Source organism: Neomonachus schauinslandi, chromosome 6 (assembly GCF_002201575.2).
Source record: "Neomonachus schauinslandi chromosome 6, ASM220157v2, whole genome shotgun sequence".
In the NCBI taxonomy this organism is placed as follows: Eukaryota; Metazoa; Chordata; class Mammalia; order Carnivora; family Phocidae; genus Neomonachus; species Neomonachus schauinslandi.
Window position 1 is genome coordinate 56,118,671 of NC_058408.1, and position 16,073 is coordinate 56,134,743.

The 16,073-nt window shown below is 35.3% G+C and overlaps 1 protein-coding gene across 1 annotated transcript in view; it reads left to right on the plus strand.

Moving 5' to 3' along the window:
- The window catches only part of KIFAP3 (kinesin associated protein 3), a 185,583-nt gene that overhangs the window by 113,790 nt on the left and 55,720 nt on the right, over positions 1-16,073 (plus strand). Inside the window, exons 12-15 of the mRNA XM_021682645.2 lie at positions 9,694-9,802; positions 11,293-11,405; positions 11,938-12,103; positions 12,718-12,843. Of these exons, the coding sequence (XP_021538320.1) occupies positions 9,694-9,802; positions 11,293-11,405; positions 11,938-12,103; positions 12,718-12,843 (514 nt within the window). The remainder of the gene's footprint in view (positions 1-9,693; positions 9,803-11,292; positions 11,406-11,937; positions 12,104-12,717; positions 12,844-16,073) is intronic.

Below are 16,073 nucleotides of genomic sequence, written 5' to 3' on the forward strand. Positions count from 1 at the left end.
TCTCAGGGTCCTAGGATCAAGCCCTGCTTCAGGCTCCCTGCTAGGCCGGAAGCCTGCTTCTCCCTTTCCCACTCCCCCTGCTTGTGTTCCCTCTCTCGCTGTCTCTCTCTATGTCAAATAAATAAATGAAATCTTTAAAAAATAAATAAATAAAATAAATGAGATCTAAATATGAAATATAACTATTTTAATTCTTTCTGATATTACAAATATTTCCTAACTTTGCCCTTTCGTTATATTTATGCTCAATGATTTTAAATGCTTTGTGTTCTCAGATGGGAAAATGCTTTATCAAAATTCTTTTATCTTCATAGTACTGTTCTTAAGAAAGATTTTGCTATGACTCAGTTGCTTGATATATTTCATATGTTAGGTCTCTTTGTCTTGAAGGAGTTTAGTGATTTTGTTATATGCATTATGTTGTAAGGGTAGAGATTCTATACATATTAAACACATTTTATTCTTAGGGAATTTACATTCATGGATTCACTATTGTGCCATCAATCTTTATTAAACTGAGCTCCACTAATTTGAATATCTGATGATTGGAATCCTGGTTGGGCTGGTTTTTAATATTACATTATTTTTTATAAAATGGTTTTCTAAAATAGAAAAAGCAAAATTGCTTTTTTAGGATATAGAGTAAACAATAAAAATACCACATTAAGAAAACACTTCAGAGGCATATGCAAGGTTGGTTCCACATCTGCAAATCAATCAATGTGATACAATACATTAACAAAGGAAAGAACAAGAACCATATGATCCTCTCAATAGATGCAGAAAAAGCATTTGACAAAGTACAGCATCCTTTCTTGATCAAAACTCTTCAGAGTATAGGGATAGAGGGTACATACCTCAATATCATAAAAGCCATCTATGAAAAACCCACAGCGAATATCATTCTCAGTGGGGAAAAACTGAGAGCTTTCCCCCTAAGGTCAGGAACGCGGCAGGGATGTCCACTATCACCACTGCTATTCAACATAGTACTAGAAGTCCTAGCCACAGCAGACAACAAAAAGAAATAAAAGGCATCCGAATCGGCAAAGAAGAAGTCAAACTCTCACTCTTTGCAGATGATATAATACTTTATGTGGAAAACCCATAAGATTCCACCCCAAAACTGCTGGAACTCATACAAGGATTCAGTGAAGTGGCAGGATATAAAATCAATGTACAGAAATCAGTGGCATCCCTATACACCAACAACAAGACAGAAGAAAGAGAAATTAAGGAGTCAATCCCATTTACAATTGCACCCAAAACCATAAGATACCTAGGAATAAATCTAACCAAAGAGGCAAAGAATCTGTACTCATGAAAGAAATTGAGGGAAGACACAAAGAAATGGAAAAACGTTCCATGCTCATGGATTGGAAGAACAAATATTGTGAAGATGTCAATGCTACCCAGAGCAATCTACACATTTAATGCAATCCCTATCAAAATACCATCCACTTTTTTCAAAGAAATGGAACAAATAATCCTAAAATTTGTATGGAACCAGAAAAGACCCCGCATAGCCAGAGGAATGTTGAAAAAGAAAAGCAAAGCTGGTGGCATCACAATTCCGGACTTCAAGCTCTATTACAAAGCTGTCATCATCAAGACAGTATGGTACTGGCACAAAAACAGACACATAGATCAATGGAACAGAATAAAGAGCCCAGAAATGGACCTTCAACTCTATGGTCAACTAATCTTCGACAAAGCTGGAAAGAATGTCCAATGGAAAAAGGTCTCTTCAACAAATGGTACTGGGAAATTGGACAGCCACATGCAGAAGAATGAAACTGGACCATTTCCTTACACCACACACAAAAATAGACTCAAAATGGTTGAAAGACCTAAGTGTGAGACAGGAGTCCATCACAATCCTAAAGGAGAACACAAGCAGCAACCTCTTCGACCTCAGCCGCAGCAACTTCTTCCTAGAAACATTGCCAAAGGCAAGGGAAGCAAGGGCAAAAATGAACTATTGGGACTTCATCAGGATAAAAAGCTTTTGCACAGCAAAAGAAACAGTCGACAAAACCAAAAGACAACTGACAGAATGGGAGAAGATATTTGCAAATGACATATCAGATAAAGGGCTAGTATCCAAAATCTATAAAGAACTTATGAAACTCAACACCCAAAGAACAAATGATCCAATCAAGAAATGGGCAGAAGGCATGAACAGACATTTTTCCAAAGAAGACATCCAAACGGCCAACAGACACATGAAAAAGTGCTCAACATCGCTCGGCATCAGGGAAATCCAAATCAAAACCTCAATGAGATACCACCTTACACCAGTCAGAATGGCTAAAATTAACAAGCCAGGAAATGACAGATGTTGGCGGGGATGTGGAGAAAGGGGAACCCTCCTACACTGTTGGTGGGAATGCAAGCTGGTGCAGCCACTCTGGAAAACTGTATGGAGGTTCCTCAAAAAGTTGAAAATAGAGTTACCCTATGACCCAGCAATTGCACTACTGCATATTTACCCCAAAGATACAAATGTAGTGATCCAAAGGGATGCATGCACCCCAATGTTTATAGCAGCAATGTCCACAATAGCCAAACTATGGAAAGAGCCAAGATGTCCATCGACAGATGAATGGATAAAGAAGAGGTGGTATATATATACAATGGAATATTATGCAGCCATCAAAAAAAAAAAAAAAAAACAAATGAAACCTTGGCATTTGCAATGACGTGGATGGAACTAGAGGGTATTATGCTAAGCGAAATAAGTCAATCAGAGAAAAACATGTATCATATGACCTCACTGATATGAGGAATTCTTAATCTCAGGAAACAAACTGAGGGTTGCTGGGGTGGTGGGGGGTGGGAGGGATGGGGTGGCTGGGTGACAGACATTGGGGAGGGTATGTGCTATGGTGAGCGCTGTGAATTGTGGAAGAGTGTTGAATCACAGACCTGTACCTCTGAAACAAATAATACATTATATGTTAAAACAAAGAAGATTGTAGGAAGGGAAAAATGAAGGGGGGATATCAGAGCAGGAGATGAACTATGAGAAACAAACTGAGGGTTCTAGAGGAGAAGGGGGTAGGGGGAGGGGTTAGCCTGGTGATGGGTATTAAAGAGGGCACGTATTGAATGGAGCACTGGGTGCTATATGCAAACAATGAATCATGGAACACTACATCAAAAACTAATGATGTAATGTATGGTGATTAACATAATAAAATTAAAAGAAAACACTTTAGAGGAATATAAATAGTTACATTTAGTAAGTAATTCCTCTTAAGACTCCTAATAAGCAATTCCTCGTTAGCCTTATATGAGTTATTAAGTGTATATTACTTGAAAGATAATATGTAGTAAAAAATAGACCATAATTTCTCTTTTTATTACAATTGCCCATCTTTTATTCATTCCAAATTAGTGAGATGGTTCTAAGATTGAATTTACTATTCTAGAATTTTATACTTTATCCACATGCAATTAAAAAACTGATAAACTCTCAAGGGTAATTTCTTAGCTTTTTATATCAAGAGGATGAACTAATTATGTTTATAGGAAATAGATATTCTTCAAAGAATATACAGCATATCTTATCTAACAAGGCAAGGCTTCTTATAGAGATAACACATGTCAGACTGTAGCCAATGCGAAGTGTAATCAAACTCTTTGTCAAACAAGTTTTCAATAAAAGAGTAGCCGTGTCAAAGGGAGATTACAGGTGATTTACTCTCACTCCATATGTTCCAAGGGTTTCTGCTTTGCAGTTTCAAAGGGTGTTCCTTTTCCAATCCCATTTAGTGTCAGAACTTCATTGACTACAAGATATGAATTGGAGAGCAGCCAAAAAAGAATAATATTCTTGTCTAGATTGACTGTTTTTATCCAGATTAGATTTTAAAGAAAAAAACACTAAATAAAAAAGAAATAAATATAAAATAAAAAGGGACAGAAAACTTTTTGACTCTTCAATTTGGGATTATCCTCTTTTTAAATGTATAATTTCAAACATGAGACATAAAACTTTATTTTAAATAAAGGAGTGGAAATAAGAGCCTGTTTAGATTATTTCTGCCACATTATTATTGCAATTGAAAACTTTGTAGAAAATTCTCCCATACCTTTTCAAGAACAATATTCGTGCATTTTTGGGGGGATAATTTTCTAACATAAAACATTTCTGCAGTGAGAGGTTTCAGAACATTAATGAACTATATTTCATGAACAAAATCTTCCAAAACTTATTTAGTAGTCAACATCCTTTATTTTTTTTTATAAAAATTCAACTCTTATAGGAATAGTGAGGTGACGTTACCAAATTACATCATAAATATCCTGAAGCTTTTTAGTATGAGGCCATATTTTGAGAAACGAAATGATACTCTTGAATACATTTGGTCCTAAAGTGCTATCCATCCTGTAACTTGTACTTTATAGGGCTCAGTTTTGACATATTTAGGGAAAACTTGACATGGCTTGATTGCCACCCAGTGCCAAATTCATTATAGAGTAACAGAATCATAGAAAGGAAATCTGGGATTAAATTGCAGTTTCCAAGCTTCCTTCCCAAGTTAAAAAGATCCTCCTTTCAGAGATAGTGGCTACTCAATGACTTTAAAACTAGTAAAGCTTTAAACTATTTGTTGAGACACCTGGGTGGCTCAGTCAATAGGGTGTGTGACTCTTGATCTCAGGGTTGTGAATTCAAGCCCCACTTGGGTGTGGAGATTACTTAAAAATGAAGTCTCGGGACTCCTGGGTGGATCAGTTGGTTGAGCATCTGACTCTTGGTTTCAGCTCAGGCCATGATCCTAGGGTCCTGGGATTGAGCCCCGCCTCGGATTCCTACTCAGCGTTGAGTCTGCTTGAGGATTCTCTCTCTCTCTGTGCCCCTCCCCCTGCTTATGCTCTCTCTTTCTCTCTTGGTCTCTCTAAAATAAATGAATGAATCGTTAAAAAATAAAAATAAAAGATCTTTTTTTATCTTTTTTTTAAGTATTTATTTGAGAGAAAGAGAGCACAAGTGGGGTGAAAGGGAGAAACAGGCTCCCCGCTGAGCTGGGAGCCCAACATGGGGCTCCATCCCAGGACCCTGGGGCCATGACCTGAGCCAAAGGCAGATGCTCAACTGACTGAGCCACCCAGATGCCCCAAAATAAAAGATCTTTGAAAAAATAAGTAAATAAACTATTTGTGACAGCAACTGATTAACCTACTTATTAAATAAAGCTGTATCTGAGGTTTGGATCTTAGAGTTAATGTATTACTTGGTTAACTTTGAAATTATGCACATTAATTTTTGTTTAGTAAAGACTGTCAGGTATTGCAAATGATTTTCAAATGAAAAGCCTAAAATAACTTTGAAAGTAGGAAAGCAGTGGTTCAGTAGTCATCCATATTCATTTCAAAAATATGTGGAGTATGGTCATATTCTTTAATTACATTAGATATTTATGTAAAGGAGCTTTATAAACCATACAACACTCTACAAAAGTAAGATACTATTAGTAAAATATTAGATCGTTCACATTATTTTGGATCTATTCATAGTCCAGTTTAAATACTGCCTTTCTTATATGTATTTTATAAGATAGATCTATAATTAGAATTTTTTATAAATTATTTAACACTCAAAGTAGGTGATTGCATGTTCAATATGTTTCATAATCTCTCCCAATTTTATATTGCTTTTCTTCTTTTGTACTGTAGTGCCTCTAATTATCCAGTATATTCTAATTATTCCCCTATTATGTTACCATTCTGTAAAATTTGGGGTCCAGGGCAAGTCTGACTTTATATATGATCTTAATGGTCTCAGTGGGTGAATTATTTCAGGTAAGCAAACTTAGGGATAACCAGGAGTTAATAGTCGTATTGTAATAATAGTTAAAAGTACACATTAACAGTTCATTGTTATTTAGACTTCTAAGATGCATGTTTTGTTTAAATACGTGTAAATGCCATCCAGATGCATATAAAAATATTTATTGGTGTTAGAATAGCCAATCAAAGTACATGTTTAGGTAATGATGTCATGGTGTTATTTAATATTTTACCATAGAACAGTGTGTAAGAATCTTCATAGTGATCCACATGTTTTCCACCACAGTTGTCCTATTTGGCCCCTCTTTGATCTACATGCTTCTTTTTAGCTGAATGCTGGTAAACGTCCTTTCTGACAGCCCCCTTTGCTCTTGCCTGCCATTATCTGCTGAAGTTCAGAAACCAGAGCATCACTTCAAACAGCAGAGTTAGGGAGTAGCCAGTCAGAAGAGATTCCTGAGGCATGCAAAGTTCTGCCATAATCATTCAAAGATGTTTGGGTGGGGGGATGGGGGCAGTAGAGGTGTATGCGAATACAGAGAGCTGTGGGGGTTGGCCTCTGGTCACTGGTAAATAAGTGAAGTCAGGTGCCAGAGAGTCTAGACACAGTGATTTCAGTCATGGGTCTTTGGTATCTGATACTCAATATGGGACTTGTCTGATTGAACGCTATTGCCTCTTCATTGCACAGGCTGAAGCCCTTTTAGTGCTTTCCTGTTAAATTAGTAAAAGATGACAATGGACATAGTTAAAACAGAACAAATCTAGTTTTAATATTTCCTAGTTGTCAGCAATTACACTTAGCTTTTGAAGTGCCATGGGTAGCAATCAAATTAGAGACGTAATGTTGCACATGGAGTTTGAACAAAACTATTATTTTAAAATGTGAATGCTTTAATTAAAATTGAAGTGTTTCTCTTTCCTATTATGAAAAACTAATTCTATATCATGATACATTTCATTCACATTTAGTCCTGATTTCTCTTGGTTTGGCGGGGGTGGGGGATAGTTGGATAAGATTTCAAAACTGTGCATTATTTTTTAAAAATCTAGTTTCTGAATACTTCACGGATTTAACATGAAAATTACCAAAAACAACAAAAAACAAAACCCCTCGGCTTCTAAACAGATCACCTCTAACCCCATTTGTAAGGGCTATTTTCATACTACAAGGTTAATTTCAAGTAAATAGCAACATATTTTGCTTGTAACAGATTTCTGTTATTGTAAAGAAATTTCTTGCCTAAATAAAAGTTTGGAAAAATCTATAGGAAGTTTTTAATTCGAGTATGAAAAACATACTAATTATATTAATTGGAGGATTGCCATCTACATTTTTATTAATTTATAATTTACTTTTAATTGTTAGTTAATATATAGATAGGTAGCAAAATCTGGTAAATGTATATCCAGTAGATTAAGATTATTTTAGTTTTGCCATAGAATTTATTCTGTAATATTATTGGTGTTAATGATTCTTTATATAAAAATTGCATTAGTAGCAACATTTGTGGTTAAAGAGCTGCCCTCTGGAAAAAGGCGTGATACATTGCCAACTGTTCACCTGCTATAGTGTTTTGTGGTTTTCAGCATATAGTATATATATAGAAGTATAGTTGGGTTTTTTTAAAGATTTTATTTATTTATTTGACAGAGAGAGACACAGCGAGAGAGGGAACACAAGCAGGGGGAGTGGGAGAGGGAGAAACAGGCTTCCCGCTGAGCAGGGAGCCCGATGTGGGGCTCGATCCCAGGACCCCAGGATCATGACCTGAGCAGAAGGCAGACGCTTAATGACTGAGCCACCCAGGCACCCCCAAAGTATAGTTTTGTTAGGATTATACCTACCTAGGTATAATTTTTTGGAGCATTTGTTAAGTGGATCTGTGTTTTTACCTTATTCTTTATTTTTTTAAAGATTGATTTATTTATTAGAGAAAGAGAGAGAGTTATGGGGGAAGCAGGAGAGGAGAGAAACTCAAGCAGACTCAGCATGATGCTCAATATCACGACCCTGAGATCAAGGCCTGAGCTGAGACCAAGTCAGACACTTAATGGACTGCGCCACCCGGGCGCTCCGGATCTGTGTTTTTAATTTTGATTTCTAGTTGTTCATTGCTAGCACACAGAAATGCAATTGATTTTTGTATGTTAACCACATATCCTTTTTGAAACTTAAAAGTTATCTGAAACTAACATAGAGAATAAATAAAACAAGATTTAACAGAATACGGTCTAACCAGACAACAAATAGTTATTATTCACTTACTATATATAAGGCACTGTGCTGGATTCACAAAGGCATGTTGATCTAAAAAGGTATTGCTCTGAGACATGACATAAGAAATTCTAAGGTAATGAATTGTAGGATTGACTTCCCTATGTCTTAGCAATTTGACTTAGAGAAAAATATCTTTTTTTTTTTTTTTAAAGATTTTATTTACTTGATAGAGACACAGCAAGAGAGGGTACACAAGCAGGGGAAGTGGGTGAGGGAGAAGTAGGCTTCACACTGAGCAGGGAGCCCGATGCAGGGCTTGATCCCAGGACCCCAGGACCATGACCTGAGCCGAAGGCAGATGCTTAACGACTGAGCCACCCAGGCGCCCGAGAAAAATATCTTTGCATAATGTACACTAAGTTAATCTGCTGATTTACCAATAATAGAAGACTAGCTTCTCAAACCTATAGCATAAAGTTTGTTCATTTCTCCTTTAATATAGCAACTGTCTCTCATCATGACAAATCTAGGTTACTGATAGATGGCTTAGGTAGCCTACCTTTTCCTAGATTTCTACTTTTCTGTTTGCTGCTTTTCAGACCTACCTTCTCTTCCTCTTATCATTAATAGAGTTCTTTTCTCATTTTCTACCCATGCCCAAATGATTGGATCCAGCCTACAGCTTCAGTCCATCAACCACATACGACAATTCCTAAATCTCCAGTGCAAACATTTCTTCTAAACTCAGGGTTGCATTTATAACTTTTACTGAATATCTACACCAGACTATCACATAAGCAGCTTATTAAACTCAACATATTTAAAACCAATATTACTATCTTCCCTTTAAAGTTCTACTCTTGTTTCTCTTGTTTGGAAAATGTTAGCTCCACTATCCATGTTGTTGCTCAGTACAGAAACCTGGGAGTCCTTTTTGACCCTTCCTCTCCCTTAACCCCAACATCTAGTCACTTATTAAATCCCATTTTGATTCTTGGTCCTAAATACATCTCTAATCCAACCTTTTATCTCTATCCCCACAGCCCCACCTAGCACAAGTAGTCATCATCTTACCTGGACATTTCCTCTAGTTTCTTAGATGGTCTTCCCACATTTTCTTATTCTATTTTCAGTCTATTTTCCACACTGGCCAGATCACTTTGAAACACAAATCTTATCCTGACATTTTACTTATTTAGAAGCCTTTAATGGCTTCCCATTATCCTTAAAATGAAGCCCCACATCTTTAACATGTACTTCAAAACCCTGCATGTATCTGGCTTTTACCTTTATCTCTGAACACTGACTCACTGCAACCATGTTTGCCTTCTTTTGTTCTTCCTTACCTTATAACCGTGCACAAGCTGTTTTCTTTGCTGAGAATGCTCTACTTCTACACAGTATTTTAAATTCCTTAAATGCAAAGGCTATATCTAATATTCCTCTTGTATTCTCCACTGTACTCGGTAGTTTATATTTAATGCCGAACACCTTGTAGTTCATTAACCATTAATTCATTCAATTAGTCAGTAGTGACAGCCTACCACTTCTATGAGTAGAAATATAATTGTATTATATTATTCCCAACATAGGATCTAAGATAATACATTGTAATAAAATACTTCTGGTGTTTTTGTTTTTTTGAATAAAATATTCCCTGTGCTTTTTGCTAGTTAATGAAGATGCTGTTTGAATGTTCAGATGAACGAATTGATTTGGAACTCATTTCTTTCTGCATTAATCTTGCTGCTAACAAAAGGAATGTACAGCTTATCTGTGAAGGTTAGTGCCTTTGAGCTTCATTGATAACCTCTATCATGTCAACTGGCAAATAATGGAAAAGAAATAATTAGGAATTAAGAATTATACTAGCTATGTAAATCCTATTTTTAAATTGTTTTAAAAATTAATAGCTCTCATCTTTGAAGGTCGTATAGATTCAGAATAAATACTGTTATATCATGTGTAGAAACACCCTTTAGTAACATTTTATAAACCAGGTTGTTATCTTTAATTGAAATTTGAATTTTAAAAACATTTTAGATTAAACAAAACTTTTTATTTGCAAAACAGTGTGTTACAGTGTAAGATAATTAATTCAATAGAAAAATATATATTAGGTATTTGTTTCCATAATAACTTAGTAAGATAGCTTGTCATGCATTATGATATTTTGGAGTCTGCTAAATAGTTTCTTTCTTATTTGAAAAGTATACATGTTTGTTTTAAAGAAACAAAATGACAAATGAGCAAACAGGAAAAAATTAAAATCTTTACTCTCGCTATCCAGAGATAATGATAGGTAAAATTTTGGTGCAATGCTTCTGTATATTTTTAAACTAAAATGGGGTTTTTCTATCTATATATGGTGACTTTTTTTTAAGTTAGTAATATCTTGAATCTCATTCCATGTGATTAAATACTTTTATAAAACATAATTGCTAATAGCTGCAAAATAACCCATTAAGGGATTTTCTAGAATTTAATCAGATATTTTGGATATTTGTTGCCACTTCTTTTCTGTAACAAACAAACCATGCTGTAGTAATGTTCCTTTCTCTGAAACTTTTCAAATTTCCATTTTTATATTTTTAGAATACATTCCTAGAAGTACAACTTTTCTGGGTCAAAAAGTATTTACATTTTTAAAATTTGTGGTGCCTATTCCACACACAAAACAGCACATACTGTGTAATACCATTTATGTGAAATTCTAGAACAGGTAAGATTAATCTATGTTTAAAAAGAAGAAAGAGGGCGCCTGGGTGGCTCAGATGGTTAAGCGTCTGCCTTCAGCTCAGGTCATGATCCCAGGTTCCTGGGATCGAGTCCCGCATCGGGCTCCCTGCTCCGCGGGAAGCCTGCTTCTCCCTCTGCCTCTCTCTCTCTCTCTCTCTCTCATGAATAAATAAATAAATAAAATCTTTAAAAAAAAAAAATAAAAAATAAAAAAATAAAAAAATAAAAAGAAGAAAGAGAAGGAAAACAGGAGGAGGAAGAGGAAAGGGAGAAGAGAAGCGATCACATTTGAGGAAGAGAATTGACTAAGAAGGGGCACTTTCTGGAGTGAATGGAAATATTCTATATCTTGATACGGGTATGAATTACCCAGGAGCATAAATTTATCGAAATTAATTTATTATACACTTAAGATTCATGCATTTTACCATGTGTAAATTGGGGGGGTTTTTGAGAACTTTAAACAACAACAAAAAATCATTAAACTTAAATGAACCTTAATTCGATTGGAGGAGGCTTCTGTTTTTTTGTAGGAAATGGGCTGAAGATGCTCATGAAGAGGGCTCTGAAGTTCAAGGATCCATTGCTGATGAAAATGATTAGGAATATTTCCCAGCATGATGGACCAACTAAAAATTTATTTATTGTAAGTATAGTTTCTTTGTTTCTGTCTATTAAAATAGCCTGAGAATTAAAGCTTTAAAGTGCTACATTTGGAAATAAAACTCTTACTGAGCTCTTATCAAATATCATGACCCAAGTTGCTTCTTTTGTTACCAACTTCCTTGTAAGTTTAGCTTCTAGAAATCCCAATCTAAGTTTTAAAGTTGTTTTTGTTTTATGATCCCTACCCCTAACCCTTCCATCCTCACTCCAGTTTTCTTGCCTTTTAAACCATTGGCTTCTGGGGCACCTGGCTGGCTTCATTTGGAAGAGCATGCAACTCTTGATCTCAGGATTGTGAGTTTGAACCCCGTGTTGGGTGTAGAGATTACTAAAAATAAATAAATAAATAAATAACTTGAAACTAATGGCTCCTGTAGCAATTTGGTTTAAGATTATTAAAACGAGAATCATGTTTGATACTTCTTTTTTTCTTCCTATGGTTTACATTATCAGATTGGTTCTTCTGCAGAAATCATATTTCAAAATTTGTATTAAAATTCTCTTTTATTTAGGATTATGTTGGGGACCTTGCAGCCCAGATCTCTAATGATGAGGAAGAGGAGTTTGTGATTGAATGTTTAGGAACTCTTGCAAATTTGACCATTCCAGACTTAGACTGGGAACTGGTTCTTAAGGAGTACAAGTTAGTTCCGTACCTCAAGGATAAACTAAAACCAGGTCTGTGCTTAGTATTTCCCTTTTGCATAATCATTAAGTTATTTCTTTCTGTTGTGGATAAGGCTGCTTGAGCTGTTTTTTTGACCGGTATTATATTAGGCCACACGTTTTCTTCCTACACCTTGAGTTTCAGCTCCAGTTCTGGTTTCTTCTTCCCAGAAAGGTGGTCACTAGGTCTCCTCTTATATGTATGTATGCTTTTTCTTAACAGTATGTTTTCTTAATATTAGTTTCCCTTCCCTATCCTGCTTATTTTTTTATCCTCTCTTTTTAAAATTACCGTTATCTCTCTATATATGCATACACATGCACACAGAAAGTTCTTTGAGCCATTCAGTTGAGTCTTCTGTTTTCTGTGTTTACATTGTCATTCATTTATATTTTCAAAGATGTATCTTCACTTCTCTACTGCCCTCCCCCACCACTATGGCCTGTCTTCACTGAGCTTAGAAATGTGGGGAAGAGGACAAATTTATAAGTATATTAAGTAAGGATTCATAAGAACTGATTTAGAAGCTTACAGTATTTCTTCTGTGCATTGAAGTTTTGGTAATATAAATGGATTTGGATCACGACATTGCAGTGAAAATTTTCTATGGTCTTGACTTGACTAGGTGCTGCAGAAGATGACCTTGTCTTAGAAGTGGTCATAATGATCGGAACCGTGTCTATGGATGACTCTTGTGCCGCACTGCTAGCCAAATCTGGGATAATCCCTGCACTCATTGAATTGCTAAATGGTAAATTATAATTTATTTTAATTTATTTTTATGTTAATATATAAACAGGATATTAGTTTATACTTTTAAATATAAAAGGTCTGCAATCATGAAATACTAATATTCTATCTTTTCTTCTTTCTGTTGAGCTTTGTGTTGATTGAATCAGATCTCCTATCTTGTGCAAACCCTTTTTTTAATATCTTGAGTTCTAATCAGGAAGGTTCATTTGGAAGCTCATTCAAAGCATCCTATTCCCTCCTAGGTCCATTATTGTCCTCTAAACTTTCTGTAATGAAGAAAATGTTCTCTATTTGTGCTGCCCAACGCATGTGGCTGTTGGGACTAAGAATCTGTATTTTGTATTTAATTAGCCACAGTGGCTATGGTTACAGTATTGGACAATGAGGCCTGGATAGAGTTTTTCCCTCACCTTTGTGTTATTTTTAAGGGGCCAGGATTCATTGTTTTCCACATTGTATTCAAAATCTATCTGAATCTAATGTTATTCTGTTATCGTCAAGTTCTCTAGAACCTTGTGTTAGTGTACTTAGGCTGCCATAACAAAAAGACTGGGTGGCCTAAACAAACAAATATATATATATATATATATATATATTTTTTTTTTCTCATAGTTCTGGAGGCTGGAAAGTCCAAGATCAAAGTGCCAGCCAGTTTGGTTCCTCCTAAGACCTTTCTTCCTGGCTTCCAGAAGCTCACCTTCTTGATGTGTCATCACAACCCCACAGGGCAGAGAGCACAAGCAAGAGAGTACAAACACACGCTCAACACTCTGGTATCTCTTCTTATAGGGATACTAATCCTATGGGGTCAGGACTCCATCCTTATGACCTCATTTGACCTTAATTACTTCCTTATAGACCTGTCTCCAAATTAAAGTCACATTTGGGGTTAGAGCTTTAATATAGAAATTTTGCAAAGTATGGGAAGCCTAAAAAGACACTCTAATCTCAATCTTTCCTGTACAGGTATAATATATGTGCATTTTGTATTATTTTAATAGACTTTTTTGAAGTATAGCATACATAACGAAACATATAAACATATAGCTCAATGATTTTTCAAAATGAGCACACCCATGTTACTTCCACTCACATAAGGAAATGAAACATCACCATCACCCTAAAAGTCCCTCCTGTGTCACCTCCCAATCCTTATCACCCTCTCCAAATTGGTTTCTATCCTTTCTTTTATTGCATATAGATTACTTATGCTTGGCTTTGAACTGTATAGAATCCAGTTTTTTTTTGCCTTACATTATAATGTGAGATTCATCTATGTTAAAAAGTGTGTTTCTTCTCATTGCTATATAAATATACTACTATTTATCCTTTCTACTATTGGTAGACAATAGAAGTTTTTTGGTTTTTTTCTGATAGGAGAAGGGCTATTATAAATAATGTTCCTGTGAACATTCTTAAACATTTCATTTGGTAAATATATGTATTCATTCCTATTATACATATGCCTAGGACTAGAATTGTTGGGTCATAGGGTCCACATATGTTTGGCTTTAGTAAATAATGCCAATATGTTTTTCAAGGTAGTGTGCCAATTTTCAGTCCCACCAGCAATGTGCAAAAGTTCCAGTTCTTCTATATCACCCCCGTATCTGGACATTATTGGTCTCTTTAATTGTAGAGTGGCGGTTTTAATTTGCATTTCCCTAATGACTAATAATTGAGTACCTGTTTGTATTTATTGGCCAGTTAGCTGTGGCTAATAAAGTTAAGTACCTATTTAAGTCTTTTGCCTATCTCTCTCTTTTGAATTTTTAAAAATTTGATTTGTAAATTCCTTAACATAATACGTTTTTTTTAAAGATTTTTATTTATTTATTCATGAGAGACAGAGAGAGAGAGAGGCAGAGGGAGAAGCAGGCTCCCAAGGAGCAGAGAGCCTGATACGGGACTCGATCCCAGGACCCTGGGATCATGACCTGAGCCGAAGGCAGACGCTTAACCATCTGAGCCACCCAGGCGCCCAACATAATACATTTTAATAGGTCATCTAGAGATAATACCTCCATATTTGAAGTGTTCCTACGTATAGTATATATATATTTACTTTGGTCCACCCTTCTCACAGCCAGGAGTTTTCAGATTAGAAAAAATTAAAAGATAGTTGGGAGGTGTAAGTGAAGACAATGTAGTTGGCAGAGTGAGAATGAGGATTTTCTGATGAGCTGGAGAAAGTTGAAACAAATGACCCATCTTCCTGAATTGCTGTTCCACATTGATTATGATTGAGAGAGCTGAGATATGTATAAAGCAAGCTGACAGAGCCAGCTCAGAGTGTTTTACTATGTTTTAATGTTCTGTGCCATGAGGTTATCATAAGCAGAAGCTGTATACTTCTCTTTTTAAGAAATACATGGATTTCTGGGAATATAGTCAATAATACTGTAATAACATATGTTGACGGGTGGTGACTACTCTTACATGGTGAGCATTGAGTGATACATAGAATTGTCGAATCACTGCTGCACACCTGAAATGAATATAACATATGTCAACTATACTTCAATAACAAAATACAATAAAGAAATATATGGGTTTTCAAGATTAAAACTCGGGGTTAAGTGAGGGAACCCTGTATACCAAGAGAGTAATTAATGGAATTTTAGCCCAAGTAGTCTGGGAGAGTGGTACCTTGGCAAGTAGGTAAAGGAAATCCTTTGGACTTTAAGGGACCCACAATTTATTCTACACCACTAGTTAGATGCTCTATTGACCCGTAAATCTGTGTCTGACAGATATCATTGAACTGTTGTCAAGAGTTGACAAAAAAACTATTAATAAGTCAAATTTCATAACCAGTACCTAAAAATTAGATTTCTGTAAGTGTTTGCTTTTGCTGTTGCATGTTAATCAGTGGACATCAGCTGTTCTGTTAAATTATTCTCTGTATGATATTAAGCATTTATTAATTACCCTTGTGATTATATAACATTATTTTTACTATTATAATCAATTTGATTAAAACTGTAATAACTTATTATTTCATGACAGTAAGTAAAATTTAATTTTGTTAACATTATTCAAGAATAATACACCTTTATAGTAGTTTTTCTACCAAAAACTTAGAATTCAGAAGGTGTGATTTTTTTTAAGAACTGTTTTTCTCATGTAAAGTTAATATTACACAGACAGAACCAGATTTATTTCACAAATTAGAATTGCTTTAGAAATTCTTATCATGGACCAAACCAAAAACAAACAAGTGTTAGT